The following is an 18,177-nucleotide window of genomic DNA, read 5'->3' as shown; positions in this document are numbered from 1 at the left end:
GCATGAATAACAAATTTTACAAATGTAAACCAGACTTAAACCCAGAAAGGTCATCTGTGTGTAATGCCAGAAAGAAAGCAATATACAAAGCAGGCCATTTCTATGAGAATGGAGACAGCTTTGCTACCTCTGGAGACAGACATATCGACTAACCACAGACTTCCAGGGGTGGCAATTAAGTTCTTTCAGTGGATGTTCCTTGCGCATGTCATTTTGGAAAATATTTGACCCTGACTGTCAGCCTTCTTCTGCATTTGGCCGGACTTCCCCTGGTTCTCTGTGTCCCTGTAACAGGTGAATAACTAAGGAAGAAAAGCATTCCTTCTGTCTGTAGACACTTGTTTATAATGGCATTCAGGGTCCCCTAGCTGGGCTGACAAATGCTCCTCCAGAAGGTTAATGAGATAAAGTTTCCTCCAGCTGGTCCTTAAGCAGAGATTACACCTAAGGGGAAGATAAGGAGATTATTCCAGAAGCAGGCACTGCCTCATGTTCTTCATAAATTAGCCCTCATAAAGGTAAACCAAGAAGGTTATCCTCACTCAGCTAATATCAATATTTCACTGTTTTTCATATTTCTGTCATTTTATTTTTTTAATGAGACTTGGGACTGTTCTGTGATTGTTACCAGAAACACCAATGCACAAAAGCCAGAATGTATTTGGAAACTAGAAGGGCTGTTTTTGTTCTTTGGATTTTTCTCCAAGTTCAAGGAATCAAAGGTAAGTTATTTAAATATTCGTTTATTTTTTAATTGCTTATATATAAAATCTATTTACAGAGTTGAACATTCAAAATCAAGAAAGTCACCCCTGTATCTCAGAGGGCTCGTATATGGTAGGCCTTGAATGAATATTGATTGATGATTGAATGATTGTCAGAAATGGTTTTCACTTGCTGAATATTTATTTTATATTTGCATAATATATGTGTTTTTATATATATTTTATATTTGCATCTTAAGTGCAATTTATATTAATAAAATAGGAGAGATGAATGCATCCTATTTACTCTTATAAAACATTGAATACACATTCATAACATTAATGTCAATAAAATTAGTACATCCATGAAAAAAATGAAATATTTTGTCAATTATGATCAAACAAAAAATGTATTCCATACCCTCTCATAGTTAAATCATTAGTTATTTTCCCTTAGAAAATAGCAAGGGTGCTTCATCTTCAGAGTCCATGATGGGGACCAAATCAGAAACTCGGTTGCTTGTAAAGTTGTATGCATAAAAGAACAAGCACTGCAAGTTTTTATAGCAAATCTTCAAGTGAATCTAAAATTAAAGCAAGCCACAAAACAGGCATATTTAAGAAAAACAATGTACTAAAAATAACTTGTTGAAGAAAGCTTCACTTTTTTTTAAGTATAAGGCTGACCATTATAACATAATGTTTTAAGACATTCGAAATCAATAACGTTCAGTTCTTCTTTAAGGATGACGTAGCTTTGGACAATCAACCTTTTAATTGAAGCATTGGTTTTAAAGCACCCATAGAAAAGTAGAACACATTGTTGATTGCATTTGTTAAGTCACAAAAATAACAGACCTGTCAGTTATTTTATATGTAACATTTTAGTGGTTGCATCTGGAGAGAGAAGAAAATTTCTGGAAAAGATTATATGAAAATTCCCTTTATGTTTTGCTACCTATAAATGATAATGGATGGAGAAAAAGTTTACTTACTTGCCTTTCAATTTGTCAATTATATATAAATGTTTACATTTATAAAAACATTTTAATTATAAACAAATGATGGGATTCCAGTATATTCTGAGCTTAATCTGCTGAAGCACACCGATTTGTCAGTTTCCGAAACTTGACCGGTCAAATCAGCTTTGGTTTTGTTTAATTAATTATGTTAACTAATTTAGCTATTTTCTCTATTTTCATATATTATGTATCAGCTATTACAATTACAAATAGCATAATTACATACAGAAATTTAAATGAAAGAAACTCACCAAAAAACTACAATTTGCTATATGCCGATATCTATGAAACAAACTATTATAACTGCATAATAAAAAATCTTTACATGGTTACTTGTTTGGAGCTTTTTATTCCATAAGAACCTCAGATCTGTGAATTTCTGTTAATCTTTAATTAGTGAGGTCCACGGGTAATTAGAGTTTATGTACTTCAGCCAGACTGGTTTCCCATTTGTGACTAATTAACCATTACGAGTGTATTTACATAGAAAATGCTTTTGGAAGAGAGAGGAGTTCAACTCAATACAACTAGCTGTTGAGCATAAAAACTGGGTATTTAAAGTCAAGAATTTCTTTTTAAAAAGTTACAGATTATTTGAAAAATCGAAAGATATGGAAAATTACCCATAGTACACCTATCCAAACACAACCTATGCTGACACCTTCATATGTTCCCTCAGTCTTTTTTCTATGCTTATTCATTCTTTCCATGATTGCAGTTCTACTGTACACACAATTTTATATGAGGCTTTTTGCACATCTTTTGCATCAACTGAATGGTCTACATTGCTATCTTGCTTTGACAAGCATCATTTTATTGGCTGCATAATGTTCCTTTCAGTTGATATCATGATTTGCTTTATCTAAATACTCAACGAAAGAGAAAGAATCGTTTCTAATTGTTTTGTTATTATGATATTAAGATATCCATTGCAATGAATATCTTTGCGCATAAGCTCTCTCAGTATTTAAGATCCCTAGGATGAATTCACTAAAGTAAAATTATTGGGTCAAAGCAATATAAACAGTTTATGCGTGGTATTTGATTCATATGCCAAATTTCTTCTCAAAAGATTTCTTATGCCGGTAGGTAATTTTTCCCAATTTGATTCCACAAGTGGAGTGTTTGCTATGTACCCAACACAGAATACTAACAGATTCAGAGATATGCCGATATTTCAAAAGGTTTCCTTTAAGCTTTGCAGATTTCAAATGTAGTTTTTCCATTGATACATAAAAATGAAATGGTTTCGATTTCAAAACATTCATTAAATAAATCATTTAGTGCAACAAAAGACAGTTCAATAGTTTCAAAGAACAATTACTTCATCAAGATACAAGCACCTCTCTTCGGTTTTCATAATGCAGATGCCAGTTATATCCTACGTGTACTGCACTGCTTTATTCGCTTACCTTTCCATTTTGCATAAACAATTTCACCTAATAGCTTGTGACATTCTGAGGTGTGGGAGAAAGAGAAGAGAGAAAAGCCACCCTTAGCAAACCCTAAAATGGAAATGGTATTTATCAGAGTATGGGCTTTTTGCATTATATTTGGTTATACTAAATGAAACCTTAACTAAGTTATTATTAGCTCACCAAGGTAGGGTAATTTATTTTAGTAACTGTGAAATGTCAGGAAATTTGCATTTGAAGACACTCCAGTTCTTGCTAATTCTTTACTACTGAGATATGTTCTCGTTTCATAAAATTACCCAGGAAGTTATTTTTCCTCATTGCGGCTCCATGAACAGAGAACAAAGCTTCATTTATATACCTGAGATAGCCGCCCAGTGACAGTCACATTAACTTTGCAGCCCCTATATTTTATCATCTCTGCTACGGTCTCAGAACAGTGTAATTCAAAAGGTTGAAGGCAGATCTTTTTCTTCAATTATACCTGAAAAGACGTCCTTAAAATCAGTCATGTAAATTGAAGACACTTAATGTCCAATTGAACAAACCACGGCAGCACACCTCGCTCAGACCATTTATTAGATTATATGCTTTAAAAAGAAGAGGCGATTGCTGCCTTGTGACCCTTCCAGGCTTATTTTGCTGATCACACTGAAGGACTATTATATGTGTGAGCTAATTAGGCAGCGTTGACAGGACCTATTGCTTTCGTGGCCATTTCCATCAATCATGAGCGAGCCACCACCTTAAATATCAACCAGATTTGCATGCTAATCCCGTACGCAAATTCAGATCCTGTATACCTTCGGTGCCCCAGCCATGTTCACAGATCTTATGCCGTTTTAAAATAATCCGTTTGAGGCAAACCAAAAAACCAGTTTGTTTTTCATAATAGTCTCTAGGTTTATATTATATATAATTCAGTAGGTATTTGGAAATGACCATAGGAAAAGTCTGGTTTTCAGCAACCATTGGGTCTGAGTTCCCTGTCTGAGACGGAGAAACAGTCTCCCTGGGATTTTCGCCTCACTAATCAAGAGCACCATGTCAGATGGAACCATTTTAATAAGGGAGGGAGTGTACTTTTTGCTCTGGATCCAAGGCAATCTGCATGCTGAAGCTTATCCTACAGAGAGTTGATACCGTGATAATGAGAATTCATATATGGAAATGCCACTGTCAGATCTGACCTACAGCTTGCATCATTATGATTATTTATTGAGAATGTACTCCCACTGCTGCCCCTCTCTGCTGGCCACAGTGAATGTGGGAAGAATATGAAAGAGCTACAGAACCATGATAAATACTTCTAAGCCTACGGTTGTATTCAGTAGATAAATATTCTCCCATTTACATGCAGCCATTCTTGAGGAAACTGTGTCTTTCTGCGTACCTTTATAAAGGCATCTTCTTTCATTCCAACTTGGGTTTCTCCATCCAGCCACCTTTAGACCCCTCACTCACCATGGCCCACATCTATTTTCATAATTGCTCCCCTAGGAAAAGGATTAAAGGAAACTAAGCCAAAAGCCAAGGAAAGAGAAGAACTTCCAAAGTCTCCCCGATGCCTTCAGAATCAAGTCCAATCATTTCATTTGAGTGTCCTTACAATCCGCCCCTACCTTCCTTTCCAGCCTTACTTGTAGAGCCTACATGAGTCCACGCCATGGCTAGACACATTACTTTCTGCAGATCTCCTTACTTGGGAAATATACACCAAGAGTGTACAAAACATATATGTGGTATTTAGAGAATAATAATAACATGCTCGCTTCCCAGGTTAAATAATAAAACATTAATAGTATCTTAGAAGTCCCCTGTCTGCTCTGCCAGGATCTTGTCCCCTTTACTGTCATGAATCTTGTGTTAATCATGTCATTGCTTAACGTTAGTGTTTCCACCTATAGATGTATATTAATATTTCTTCATTTTGTTTGTGTATTTATATAAGTAATCTCATGCTGTATGTGTTCTCCTATGACTTAGTTCTTTGGTTCAACATTATATTTTTAAGAGTCACCCACACTGTTGCATACATCAGACCCTGAGGCAAGAGCTCACCTGCTACTCTTCATTAGGGAGTGCATTTTCAGGGAAACAGGAGGAGAAGAAAATGAGGGATGAAGCAGTGAAAGAGGGAAAACCAACATAAAGATGCCTCACCAAACTGGCCAGCACTTGGTGTCAAGTGCAACCAATTGCTGATATTAAGGGACCATCTTTAGAGACTACAGGATCTCCAGATTGTCCATGAGGTTGGGAGCCTAGGGGTAAATGGAGAAAAATTCACAAGAGATCTCCTCAAAAGTTCACCTTGGGCTTCCCTGGTAGCGCAGTGGTTGAGAGTCTGCCTGCCAATGCAGGGGACACGGGTTCGTGCCCCGGTCCGGGAAGATCCCACATGCCGCGGAGCGGCTGGGCCCGTGAGCCATGGCCGCTGAGCCTGCGCGTCCGGAGCCTGTTGCTCCGCAACGGGAGAGGCCACAACAGTGAGAGGCCCGCGTACCGCAAAAAAATAAAAAAAATAAATAAAAGTTCACCTCAAAGGACATTAACTTCCCTGCACTTCCAGTGCACCCGTCCATGGACCGCGGGTGGGTCTTGGTGCTTCTCACACCTCTGCAGCAACAGAAAATCCTGGGGCAGGAGAAACAGACACCGTGACACAGCAAGAGGCAAGGAACTGTGGGCTTGTGTCTCCCATAATGGGTCAGAGCTTATGAAGAGCTGGTCTGAGAGACAGGTGAGGCTAAGTGGGCCTGAGATGGTGCTTCAGAGGCGCCTGGGACGTACTGCTGCCTGGTATGGATACACCGTGTATTCATTCTTCTGTTGATGGACATTGCATTACATACAACACTGGTACAGACATTCGCAATTGTCCCCCGGTGCTCTCCAGGAATCTCTCCAGCGTCTAGCTCTCTCTTTCTCTCTCTCTCTTCTGAACAGGAGAGAAATCATTGTGTCACGAGGAATGCATGTTTTCAGTTTTACCAGGTGATACCGAACTGTCTTCCTAAGTGTCTGTGCCATTTGGAGTGAGAATCCCTTTTGTTCCAAATCCTCATGCACACTTGTTATTGCCTGACTTTTTATTTTTTGTCACTCTGCATTGGGGGTGAAATAGTGTCTCAATGTGGTTTTAATTTGCATTTCTCTGATTACTAACGAAGTTAAGTATCTTTTCCTGTATTTTTGGGTCTTGTGTGCTTCTTCTTCTAGAAAATCCTTGAACAAGTATTTTGACCAATTTTTTCATTGAGATATATGTCTTTTCTTACTGATTTGGAGCAGTTCCTTTTAAGTTGCAGACACCAACCCTTTTGCAATTATGTTCAAAAACATTCTGTCAGTTTGTAGGCTTGCCTTCTTACTGTCTTAATGGTATAGCCTTTGATGAACACACATTCTTAATTTCAGTGTTGTTGAATTAGCCTTAGTAACTTCATATTCTCCTATATTGTCTTATAAAAGACGTTTTGTTTTTCATACTTAATTCACAACAATTTATTGTGTGTGTGTGTGTGTGTGTGTGAAGCAGGAAAACAATTTCTTTTTTTTTTAAATACTGATAATCAATTGTTTTAGCGCCACTCAATGAATACTTTCTCCTTTTCTCTCTGCTCTGTGATGCCTCTTCTGCCATGGGCATGGGTTTGTTCATTTTTTTTTATCCCTGAGCTAACACCACATTGCTTCAATTATTTCAAATTTATAATACTCTTGAAATCTTGTACCCATGTTTCCCTGGCTTCGTTCTCTTTCTACAGGAGTGTCTAAGCTATTCTTGACTCTCCACTCTTCCCTAATACATTCTAAAATTAGCTCACCAAGTTCCACAAAAATCCCATGGAGGTTGAACTGGAATTGTGTTGGATCCATAGATGAATTTGGGGGAAACTGACACCTTTAGAGCATTAAGTCTTTCTACCAAGAACATGGATTAGCTCTCCTTTTATTAGTACCTTACAATTAAGTTGCATAATGACTTTTTAAAGGGCTCCACATCATGGACTTATCCCTAGCCACTTGATATTAATTGTGATCATGTAAATGGCATCCTTATTACATTTTTTTAACATCGTTATTGGAGTATAGTTGCTTTACAATGTTGTGTTAGTTTCTGCTGTATAACAAAGTGAATCAGTTACACATATACATATGTTCCCATATCTCTACCCTTTTGCGTCTCCCTCCCTCCCACCCTCCCGATCCCACCCCTCTAGGTGGTCACAAAGCACCGAGCTGATCTCCCTGTGCTATGTGGCTGCTTCCCACTAGCTATCTATTTTACATTTGGTAGTGTATATATGTCAATGCTACTCTCTCACTTCGTCTCAGCTTACCCTTCCCCCTCCCTGTGTCCTCAAGTCCAATCTCTACATCTGCGTCTTTATTCCTGTCCTGCCACTAGTTTCATCAGAACCATTTTTTTCTTTTTTCTTAGATTCCATATATATGTGTTAGCATATGGAATTTGTTCTTCTCTTTCTGACTTACTTCACTCTGTATGACAGACTCTAGGTCCATCCACCTCACTACAAATAACTCAATTTTGTTTCTTTTTATGGCTGAGTTATATTCCATTGTATATACGTGCCACATCTTTTTTATCCATTCATTTGTCAGTGGACACTTAGGTTGCTTCCATGTCCTGGCTATTGTAAATAGAGCTGCAATGAACATTGTGGTACATGTCTCTTTTTGAATTATGGTTTTCTCAGGGCTTATGCCCACTAGTGGGATTGCTGGGTCATATGGTAGTTCTATTTTTAGTTTTTTAAGGACCCTCCATACTGTTCTCCACAGTGGCTGTAGCAATTTACATTCCCACCAACAGTGTAAGAGGGTTTCCTTTTCTCCACACCCTCTCCAACATTTATTGTTTGTAAATTTTTTGATTATGGCCATTCTGACTGGTGTGAGGTGCTACCTCATTGTAGTTTTTATTTGCATTTCTCTAATGATTAGTGATGTTGAGCATCCTTTCATGTGTTTGTTGGCAGTCTGTATATCTTCTATGGAGAAATGTCTGTTTATGTCTTTGGCCCATTTTTGCACTGGGTTATTTGATTTTTTGATATTGAGCTGCATAAGCTGCTTGTAAATTTTGGAGAATAATCCTTTGTCAGTTGCTTCATTTGCAAATATTTTCTCCCATTCTGAGGGTTTTCTTTTGGTCTTGTTTATGGTTTCCTTTGATGTGCAAAAGCTTTTAAGTTTCATTAACAAGCTGTTGTCCCAGCGAAACCCTTTGGTTTCCGTATCATTCAAACTATCTGTCAAGCCAGGCTAGAAAAATGCTCTGAAAACTATCACATCCCGTACATTTGTGAGATACAACGCATCATCCGCAGATCTCAGATTAACTTATAAAATTCCATTCTGATTCTCTTATTCGTAACCTGTGTATTTATTTAAACTCCACATTCTGAAACCAATGGAGATGGTGCCCCCCAAATTTACATGATGGGTTAAAAACTGGGAAGCAGAAAAAGGTTAGTAGAAGTTAAGTTAATGTAAGGAAGAGATGATTAAAAGTGGCTTAACAGGGTTGGTCCTACACAGATACGGAGAAGGTATCTGTCTACCCAGGGTGATCTGAGGGGTACTAAAACATCCAGCTGCTGGGGAAAACACTATTTCTCTCTGTCAACTCCTGAAAATAAGCCTTAGCTAGGCTAGCCAGCAACTTCAACATAATTGTTCTCACCTCAGTTTCACATGCCTGTTTACTTCAACCTGACCTCAGCACTAAACCAACTCCACTCACCGTTTTCCAAAGAAATATACTTTACAGTTAGTCACAGCTTATAGAAATATCCTACTCTTCTAACTTTCAAGACTGGCTTGTTTGGGGGAGAAAGGATTTTGCTGAGTTTGCTTATGTATTCATGTGAAAATCATTTACAATCCTTCACATTTTAAACTTCGCTGCTAAAATGCTCAAGTAAATTTAGCACCGCATGAAGAAGCTAAGTGTTGATACTGTGGTTTCTCACAACCTCTGACACACGAATGCAGACCTTGAGGGCACTTGGGAGTCGAGGGCATCCCATGGTCCTGAATTGCAGCAGGAACAGTGCCTCTGGAACCGGCAGGTGGCTGTGAACGGGCCTTGGCCAAGAGGCTCTTTGTGAAGGATTCCTCGCCTTAGGTGAAGGCAGGCTATGAGTCCTTCAAGCTACCCCAGGACAAGTGCCTCAGTTGTGTTGCTCTCCTTTCTGAGGACACAGAAGGCCGGCCTTTTTGGAGTATGCTCCTACCCCTACTCAACATCCTCCTCTGTCTCCCCACGAAAGGGGTGGGGAGTGAGCACCCATTTTTGTTCTGGGTCCAAGACCCTGCCCTGCTGGACCCCTGCCTGTCAACTCCCTGACACCTACCAGATATGAAGAGCTCAGGACCCCACTTGCTCACAGGTCATCCCCCCGGGGCACAAAAGAGACCACCCCCTTTCTCTTTCCTTTATTGGAAATCTATAATTAACATTTTTATAGATCTTTTTAGATTTTTCCATGTATATGAACAGATAATTATTTTATAAAAATTGGATCAACAAAATATATTTTCATGCCATTATCTTTCATGCTTGTCCAGAATTCTAATGAACTCTTTTTTTTTAACTTGGTAGGTATTTTTTGTTGTTGTTGTTTATTTATTTTTCATTGAAGTATAGTTGATTTACAATGTTGTGTTAATTTCTGCTGTACAGCAAAGTGATTCAGTTACACATATATATACATACTTTTTCCTATTCTTTTCCATTATGGTTTATCCCAGGATATTGAACATAGTTCCCTGTGCTCTACAGGAGGACCCTATTGTTCCCCTTTCTCTTTTCTACTTCTCCCTTCAACTTCCATTCGGTCCCTGCCCTCTCACCATGACGCATACGCCCTCAGCAAAATTTCTCGGCATCTCACCTATAGATTTAGTTCTTCCTCTTTTTTTTAGTGCAGTGAGATGGACTTACCAATACATATGTATCCGTGCAAATACATAATAGAATAGAAGATAGCAAGCTTTACTTCTTACAACGGTTTTCCAGGGTCCTAACCCTTTCCTTCTGACGTAGAAATACAATGGCCAAACCTATTTTTGCAATGTGAAGAAAAACATTGCAACCGCTCTAATGCTTTGAGAGAAAGGGGCACTGATTTTCACCCTCAGCAGGGGGTAGTGGTGTGGAGACAAGGAAGGCTGCCGTGGCACCCAAGTTTCCAAAGCTTCAGGGAGGGCAACGGTGTGGCATCCACCTCGCATCACCGATAATCAGTCTGTAGGCTGGCTATTGTGAGATTGCATTGGCTTCGTATCTCATTACAGAAAATCACTGAAAGTTTCCCTAATTTCTATGGTCCTCTTTTCCACCATTTACTCGCTTGCAGCAGGCTTGTCAGGATGGAATTTCACTGGGAGCTACATGTAGGAAGATAGAGGAGAAAGCAAGACGTAGGAGCTCTTGTCATCTCCACTTGATCATGCAGGAGACAGTGTGCTTAAAATCCATGCAATTTTCTGGAACAGCGTTAAGCAAGTGTTCAGTACAACTGCATAATTTTTGAGGTGTGTTCAGGTATGTTAAGCACAATGTACATTTAGTTCCCTTGCTCTTTGGAAGAAAAAAATTTCAGGTGGGTAATTGAGCATTTCCGCTAACGGCGGGCCCGGGACTGGGATGTTTTGCAAGGCTGAGCGTTTGCAAAAAGGCCAGAACTGCTTACTCTTTTTTGGTAAGGTCTGGAAAGCATATATAAGATGAAATTTTTATTTTTTAAGCCTTCCAGGTATTGATTTGGTCCTGGAGTGTTACCCACTTTCTCTCTGTGGAGTTCTGTTCTTCAAATGGAGATTTTTATTCTGGAGGGATTCCAGTAGCTTTTGTCTCCACTCCTGTTAATTCATTCATTAGGACATCGCAGCCTTTTTCCCTTAGGAAAACATAATGGGTTCACTAAGTGCTCTTACCAGTGGCTGTCACTCTCATCACAATGGTGCCGCGGACGCCCCATTCTCCTTTTTCTGTTGTCTGTTACTGTCACTATATGTGTACAGTAATCCTAGGTTGTAAGCCTGCAGGGTTAGATGGCGAGAAAACATTCCTCTAGAGGAGAGAGTCTGGTGAGAATTGGTCCAAACAGGCTGGTAAGGATCCCTTTGAATACATAACCAAGAAAGAGGCTGCCTGGTGGGCACGGTTGAGCCCTGAAATGGAAACTTTGTAAGCAATCTATGATTGGAGGCCAACTTTGGTACAGGAAGGAAAAAAAGAAACTCTTCAGTGATGTAATAGGGAGGTAATAGGGAAGTTTCCAGGTTGCCTGTCAACATTAAGCCCTACCAGCCTAGAGCCTAGAGTGGAAAAGATACTTTTGACTGAAGGGCTGACCTTCACGTGAACTAGTGGACATGTTTAGGCAATGCTTAGACCATCTAATTTTAACACAATAAATGAAGGGGACAAAGCCCAGTATTTCAGAGCTGCCTCTCCACCCCAGCGAGATCTGACTTTTTCTTAGGATAATGTAATGTTTGAATTCAGTGTTTGAATCAAATGGTTGTTCATTAATTTCCCTTTCTGTACATTTGGACATTTCCAAACTTGTCACAGCTACCCTGGGTGGCAGGAGCCGGGTCAGCTCCAGGATTGAGCAGTTAAAGAAATTTAATTTAAATCCCAGTTTAAACCTTCGGTGTTGACCACCTTCCTCAGTCTGCTGGACGTTGCCTGCCTGTGGACCTGCAGTCCTCTTCCGGCCACCTAAATACTGGTATTTCCCATCTGCCAGGACTTTCAGGAGAACCTCCCAGCTCAATGGGAGTCCATCCCACCATGCTACGTCTCAGCCCTTCCTCAAATGGTCTGTTTTGCTGCAAAATCACAACCTTCACCACCACCCTCATCAACAAATGTCAGTCCTGAACACGCACAATCCCAAAGTCAAAGAACTGATTATTGGGGTTCCGTTTTCCAACCTTCAGCTCTCATTATATTATGTGTTCGATAGCGACACCTTCTGGTGAAGTGTCACAATAGCATGTTGAATACACCGGGCTCTACGAGCACACTGCAAACATCAAAATAAAAAATAAAAATAAATAAATGAAAAGAAGGAAGGAAAAAAGAGGAGGGAATGAAGAGAGGAAATGTTGATAGCTTTGCATGTGGTGTCAGGGGAATCCTCCCTCACTCATATAGGACCTTGCTTTGTTTCAGGAAAGGAAGTAAAAACAGATCTTTCAAAGAGTTTTGCTCTAAGTGCAAATAGAAAAATGGGTCAGTGGCTGGAGGGAAAGTGATATCAAAAAAGAATCTTTTAGGTAGAAGGAGAAACTAATAGAATGTTTGCAGGCTGATAGGAACGATCCAGTAGAAAGAGAGAAAAATGATTCAGTAGGTGAATGAAAGGAGGGTTTCTGGATGAACGTCCTTGCAAGGTGAAAAGGCTGGGATCCAGTGCATAAGTAAAGGAACTGGGCTTAGACAGGAGCACGGACCAGTCATCAAATAGTCACAGGAGGGAAAGCAGAGTATTTGAGCACAGATGCAGCCAGTGAGTGGATGCAGTGCTGGGAATCCAAAAAGTTATCTTCTGGTTCCCCCTGCTCTCAATAAAACATGAAGCAAGGTCATCAGCTGAGAGTGAGAATTGGTAGGAAGTGCAGGAAACCTGAGAAAAGTTGCGTGTAGTTCTCCGAGAGAGAGAGAGAAATTCAATGGACCAGAGAAATGTAGTGTGAGATTGTTGAAGGATCATAAATTTAAAGTGAGTCCTAATGGTTGATTTTCTCCAGCCATGTTCAGCTACTAGGGTGCCCGTGAGGAGAAGGCAAAGAGTGGTATTTAACCCTGGTTATGGTTTTGCCTGTCAGGTACAATAATGGGGGCAAGAGAGTGGAGGACTCGTCCTCCTAAAGAACCAGGCAATATTAATACTCTTTCCTATTGATACCTATGTTTGTAACTGGCTCCATTTAGTATTTTTTCATTGGTTTACTCTTGGATAAATTGAAAGATCCTGGGGAAGCTGATTTTACTAAATTATACTTTGTGTATAAACTGTCTCCTTTCTGTTCTTTTGGTTTCCATTCACAAAGGGATTTGAGAGCCTTCTTTAACAAAATGGGAACCTAAATCTCTGTAAGCCACACGCTGGCGGTCTCCAGGGGCCAGAGTGAGGGGTCCCAGCTGTTCATCAGTAATTCCTTTCTTAAACGGTAGAACGGCTGAAAGGAAAGAGATGGAGTGGGAGAGGCAGAGTGGAGATCTGACCACACTGTTAACATGCTCTGTCACCTCTAGGCCTCGGTACCTGACTGAGTGGCAAACAGAAAAATGGTATCTGTTTCGTCTATACACTAGAGCTTTTCTGAGAGTGATATGAAATAATACCGATGGAAAAAAATTCAAAATAAAATAGTACTCAGTGAATGTAAGTTATTTTTCTGAGAGGTCTACAAAGCTAAAAACGAAATCCAGACCTAACCCTACCAGACACCTCAGTGCCAGTAGGATGAATGGCTCCGGGAGTTTAATCCTCTGCCAACACCCTCTCTTTGACCTCTCCTCCATCCCTTCTCTCATCATCTCGCATAAAATATCAAGCTTGCTCTGTAAATGAAACTCTAAGGCCCCAAATCACTTTCAACCAGATTGCCACCCCCGGAGCCCTGCCCTCAGAGAAATCCTAGGGCTGCTGCTCATAGGCAGGGAGGTTGTTTCGTTGCATTGTTTCCCCTAGGTTTTTAGAAGCACTCTACTTCCTCATCAAGAGTATACCTCTGGGTACCACAATGCTATATCATTCCCCGCTTGAATCATCATGTCTATCTAAAGAGGCATCTCTCTGGAGGCTTGAGTGCTAAGTGAGGAGTGATTTTTAGAGAGATGTGTGGGAAAAGGTTTCAATATTCGGCAGCTCCTAAAGGCAAGATGATTCGAAATGTTGTTTTTGTTTTTCTTTTTTTTCAATACGCTTGATCAGCCCATTATGCTACTCCCTGATTTCTGAAAATGTCTTGTCATTGAAACATCACATTTGGAAGTTGCAGCAAAATAGAACTTCCATAACCCTCAGGATCAACCTTTTAGTTTTTTCCATCATTTATTATGTGCTTCACTTACAGCACACACGTGTATATACTCATCAGGAAATCAATCTTTTTTTAATTGAAATATAGCTGATTTACCATGTTTTAGGTGTACAACAAAGGGATTCAGTTGTACATGTGTATATTCTTTTTCAGATTTTTTCCACTATAGGTTATTACAAGATATTGAATATAACTCCCTGTGCTATACAGTAGGTCCTTGTTGTTTATTTTATATACAGAACTGTGTAACTGTTAATCCCAAATTTCTACTCTATCCTTCCCCGCTCCTTTCCCCTTTGCTAACCATAAGTTTATTTTCTATGTCTGTGAGTCTGTTTCTGTTTTGTAAATAGGTTCACTTGTATCATGTTTTTAGCTTCCACACATAGCGATATCATGATATTTGGCTTTCTCTGCCTGACTTACTTCACTTAGTCTGATAATCTCTAGGTCCATCCATGTTGCTGCAAATGGCATTATTTCATTCTTTTTTATGACTGAGTAGTACTACCAGGAAATCAATCTTTCTTTTACAGATCTCTCCATTAAAATATACAGTTCTGAAATTAAAGACATAGACAATGCCGCAAGAATTGAAACAACCGAAAATACTGGAAAATTTTACAAAGTGTCAACAATGAGACGAATATTCGATTTGGCAAAGCCTCGAACCAAAAGATCATCATTTTTCCCAACTGGGCTTAAGGTCTGTCCACAGGAATCCATGAAAGAGATTTTAGCAAGTCTTCAAGCTTATTATAGACTGAGAGGTAAGGAAAGAGGTGCAGCCTGTTCAGACTTTCCCTCTCTTCATCCCCTCCCTTTCATCCATCCCAAGGTTGTGTTCAGCCCAGAACTTCCAGTCTCTCATTCAGTCACAGGAGTTATAAAAATCAGCCTACTGACTTGAGAGTTATGAATAATAAGCCTTCCAAACTATGGTAGATCTGTGCTTGTATGTTTTAAAACCATGTCCTGTGCAACACAGAACCACGAGAGCATTTAACAAGCCACCGGAAAGCCTTGGCCTTTGGGTTTTTTTGTTTGTTTGTTTGTTTTTTGCGGTACGCGGGCCTCTCACTGTTGTGGCCTCTCCCGTTGCGGAGCACAGGCTCCGGACGCGCAGGCTCAGCGGCCATGGCTCACGGGCCCAGCCGCTCCGCGGCATGTGGGATCTTCCCGGACCGGGGCACGAACCCGTGTCCCCTGCATCGGCAGGCGGACTCTCAACCACTTGCGCCACCAGGGAAGCCCTGGCCTCTGGGTTTTACCTCTTTGTTTTATTTTTGCCAAAGCCCACTATTAAATCCTAATGTTGTAAGAAGCACAGGATGATTGCAATGTCAGGAATCTGTGCAAGTTGATTTATGACCTAAGATTTCACTTTTCAAAAACCACATTACAATCCCAATCCTCCCTCCCTTCTTGGTAAGTTTCAGTTGTTTATTGCTGATCCAGTAAAAATGTCTGAAGCTGGGAAACCTGGAGGCACAAATTAGCAGTGGTTACCAAGATATAATAAACAGGGGTGTTAACGGGATTTACAGCACAATTACTGTGGTTTTCATCAGAGTTACAGTGCAGTTTTTACCCCAAGACAGCATTACAGGACTCTTACAGCCTTCCCGGAAATGATGATGGAGTTCAATCACACCACAGCCATCAGTAGCTGTCCTTGTCATTCACTTACCGTGGATGAAAAAAAAAATCCCATGGCTTCTTCTTTAAATGAAAGAAAAGCATCTTTGGTAACTGCTATTAAACTCCCCAGGTAGCTTGTCTGGCTGCAGCCTAAACACAAGTCACCTTACATGTGAAAATTGAGGACGTTTACTGATTTCCACCTTGATCATAATAGATGTTTGCTTCCACTCCAAAAAGCACAGTCACCCTGCTCTATTTCAAGCCTATTGACTAGAGCAAGCTGGTTCAATTCTAGCCTGTGATGTGTTGCACATTCTGACAACTGAAAACTATGCCATCAACTAACATCCCACCAAGTTCTCAAGTATTTACATCTATGAGATGTGCAAAAGTTGAATTAATCTGGGTGTTCTTATATTGCTGCAACCAAATTTTTAGCTCTGAATTTTATTCTTAGCTCTTTATTCTTGATTAGGTTTGCTTCATTCTTGCTTCCCTGGATGAAACAAACCACTGTTTTTCTCCCCACAGCAATGACAGCCTATTATCTTTATGGCTGCCCCTGGGTGATGGGAAATTTTACTGTTCACCAGCATGGGTTTCTTAAGTCTAAAAAATTGGTTCACAAAGAAACTAGAAATAAGACCCAGCTATAAAGCAGTGTTTCTTTGACAGAGTAACCCAGTTATTGTTGTCATAGCTGCTTTTACAAAATTATCTGTTGACATTTTTCAAACTTAGAGGAGACGGCTCCCACATTCCTCAAATCAAATGGAATACTGAGCTATTTCTCCTCCCAATGCTTAAAGCAACACAAGGGAAAATGTTCTGAGCTTCCTGATAGAATCGCAAAGATTTCCTCAGAAAGCACAGACACTAGGGTAAAGGTCGTTTCTGGTACTTTCCCAGGCAGAACCTCTGCTCCCACCACGCAAACTCTCTCCTCTGTGACTGCCTCCCTTCAAAGTCCTCTGTGAGTCCTTTGTGATTTCACCCCTCCCCATGTCTCTCCCTCTCTCTCCCTCCCTCCCTTCCTCTATCTCTCTCCACTCTCTCTTTCTCCCAACCCCAATATTAAAAGCTAGATCTTTCTTTCACGTTAATGTGTGACTCGGAGAAAGTTAAAAGTGAAGGGAATCCTAGTTTTTGCTACTCAAACTGCTGTCCACAGACCGGCAGCATCACGTCACCTGGGAGCTTGTAAGAAACGCAGATGTCCAGGTGGCTCACCAGACCTACTTCATAATCTGCATATTCTCATATTGATAAGATGCCCAGGTAATCCCGTTCCCCCACCTGCGGCCCTTTCTCCCACCTCAGGGACACAGAAAGCCCTCGTCCCTATTAAAACCTACTTTCCCCAAAGGCTCTGAGAGAACGTTCTCCCTGAAGCACAAATGCCTGGAGTTGCTTGAAGAATTATTTCCCTGGGGCACTGTCGTCTACAGTGATCAAAATGTCGGGATGAAACAGGAACCAGTATCTTTTCTTTAGACGATTTTTGAGGGGCAGGATTTTGGTGACTCCTCCGATGGCATTTTTCTGGCATCCTGGAAGCTCAGCACAAATCAGGAGGCACAGAACCCTTCTGTGATCAAGAGAACAGAAGCACCAGCCCATGACTCACGGGCAGAGTCATCCATCCTTGCTAAGGGAGCCTCAGATAAAAACCTTGAAAGTCGAGGCATCAAAGGACCTCAGGGCTGGGAGGAGTCTGAAAACCTCTGAAAAGTTGGATTTTTCTAACCTCTGGGTTTACCTTTCTACACCGTCTTTGTCTGACTCTGTTGGGGAGGATTGCCACAGGGATTTTGGAGAAAGCCAGAGCCTTGCCTCTCCAGTATCCCCACAGTTGCTTGAGATCTGACCACAGAACCTCAGCCTTTCTGCTTAATGTCTCAGCCTAGGCTGTTTGATGATGTAGGAAAAACCCCAGGCAACACACACCTCAAATGGCACTTTTGGGTGCTGCAAACCTCCCCCCACCCCAGGTCTGTGGTCAAGTTGCTGCTAGCAAATGACCTGAGCTTCTGTTGGTCTGGAATTCTCTTTGCCTCTTAAAACAGAAAGCTAAGAGAAATCCAGATGTGGACCAAGTGGGGAGTGAGGGAAGGTAAAGCACTAGAGTAAGAGTCTCCAGACTGGGCTTCTCATACTTTGTTCCTCCCCATAACCCATAACCCCTTTTCTCTGCATGGCAGTCAGAGGGTTTCTTTAGAAAGTCAGATGATGTCAGCTTCTGCTCCAAAGCACCCCTTTCCCCCTCATCCCTCCAGAGTTAAAGATCAACATATT

At 40.6% G+C, this 18,177-nt stretch overlaps 1 protein-coding gene across 2 annotated transcripts in view; it reads left to right on the top strand.

The window, feature by feature from the left end:
* Nucleotides 1-655: 655 nt before the first annotated feature.
* IMPG1 (interphotoreceptor matrix proteoglycan 1) overlaps nt 656-18,177 on the top strand; it is a gene marked incomplete at its 5' end in the record, with an annotated part of 90,596 nt that continues 73,074 nt past the window's right edge. The window contains 2 exons of one of the 2 annotated variants that reach the window (XM_079939202.1): nt 656-722; nt 14,775-15,008. In XM_079939202.1, coding sequence (XP_079795328.1) covers nt 656-722; nt 14,775-15,008 — 301 coding nt within the window. The remainder of the gene's footprint in view (nt 723-14,774; nt 15,009-18,177) is intronic. The other variant, XM_079939203.1, reaches the window with a different exon arrangement.

This window comes from Stenella coeruleoalba, assembly GCF_951394435.1.
Source record: "Stenella coeruleoalba genome assembly, chromosome: 12".
NCBI lineage: Eukaryota > Metazoa > Chordata > Mammalia > Artiodactyla > Delphinidae > Stenella > Stenella coeruleoalba.
The sequence above is the reverse complement of the archived record's forward strand: the minus strand, read 5'-3'. Positions and strand labels throughout refer to the sequence as shown.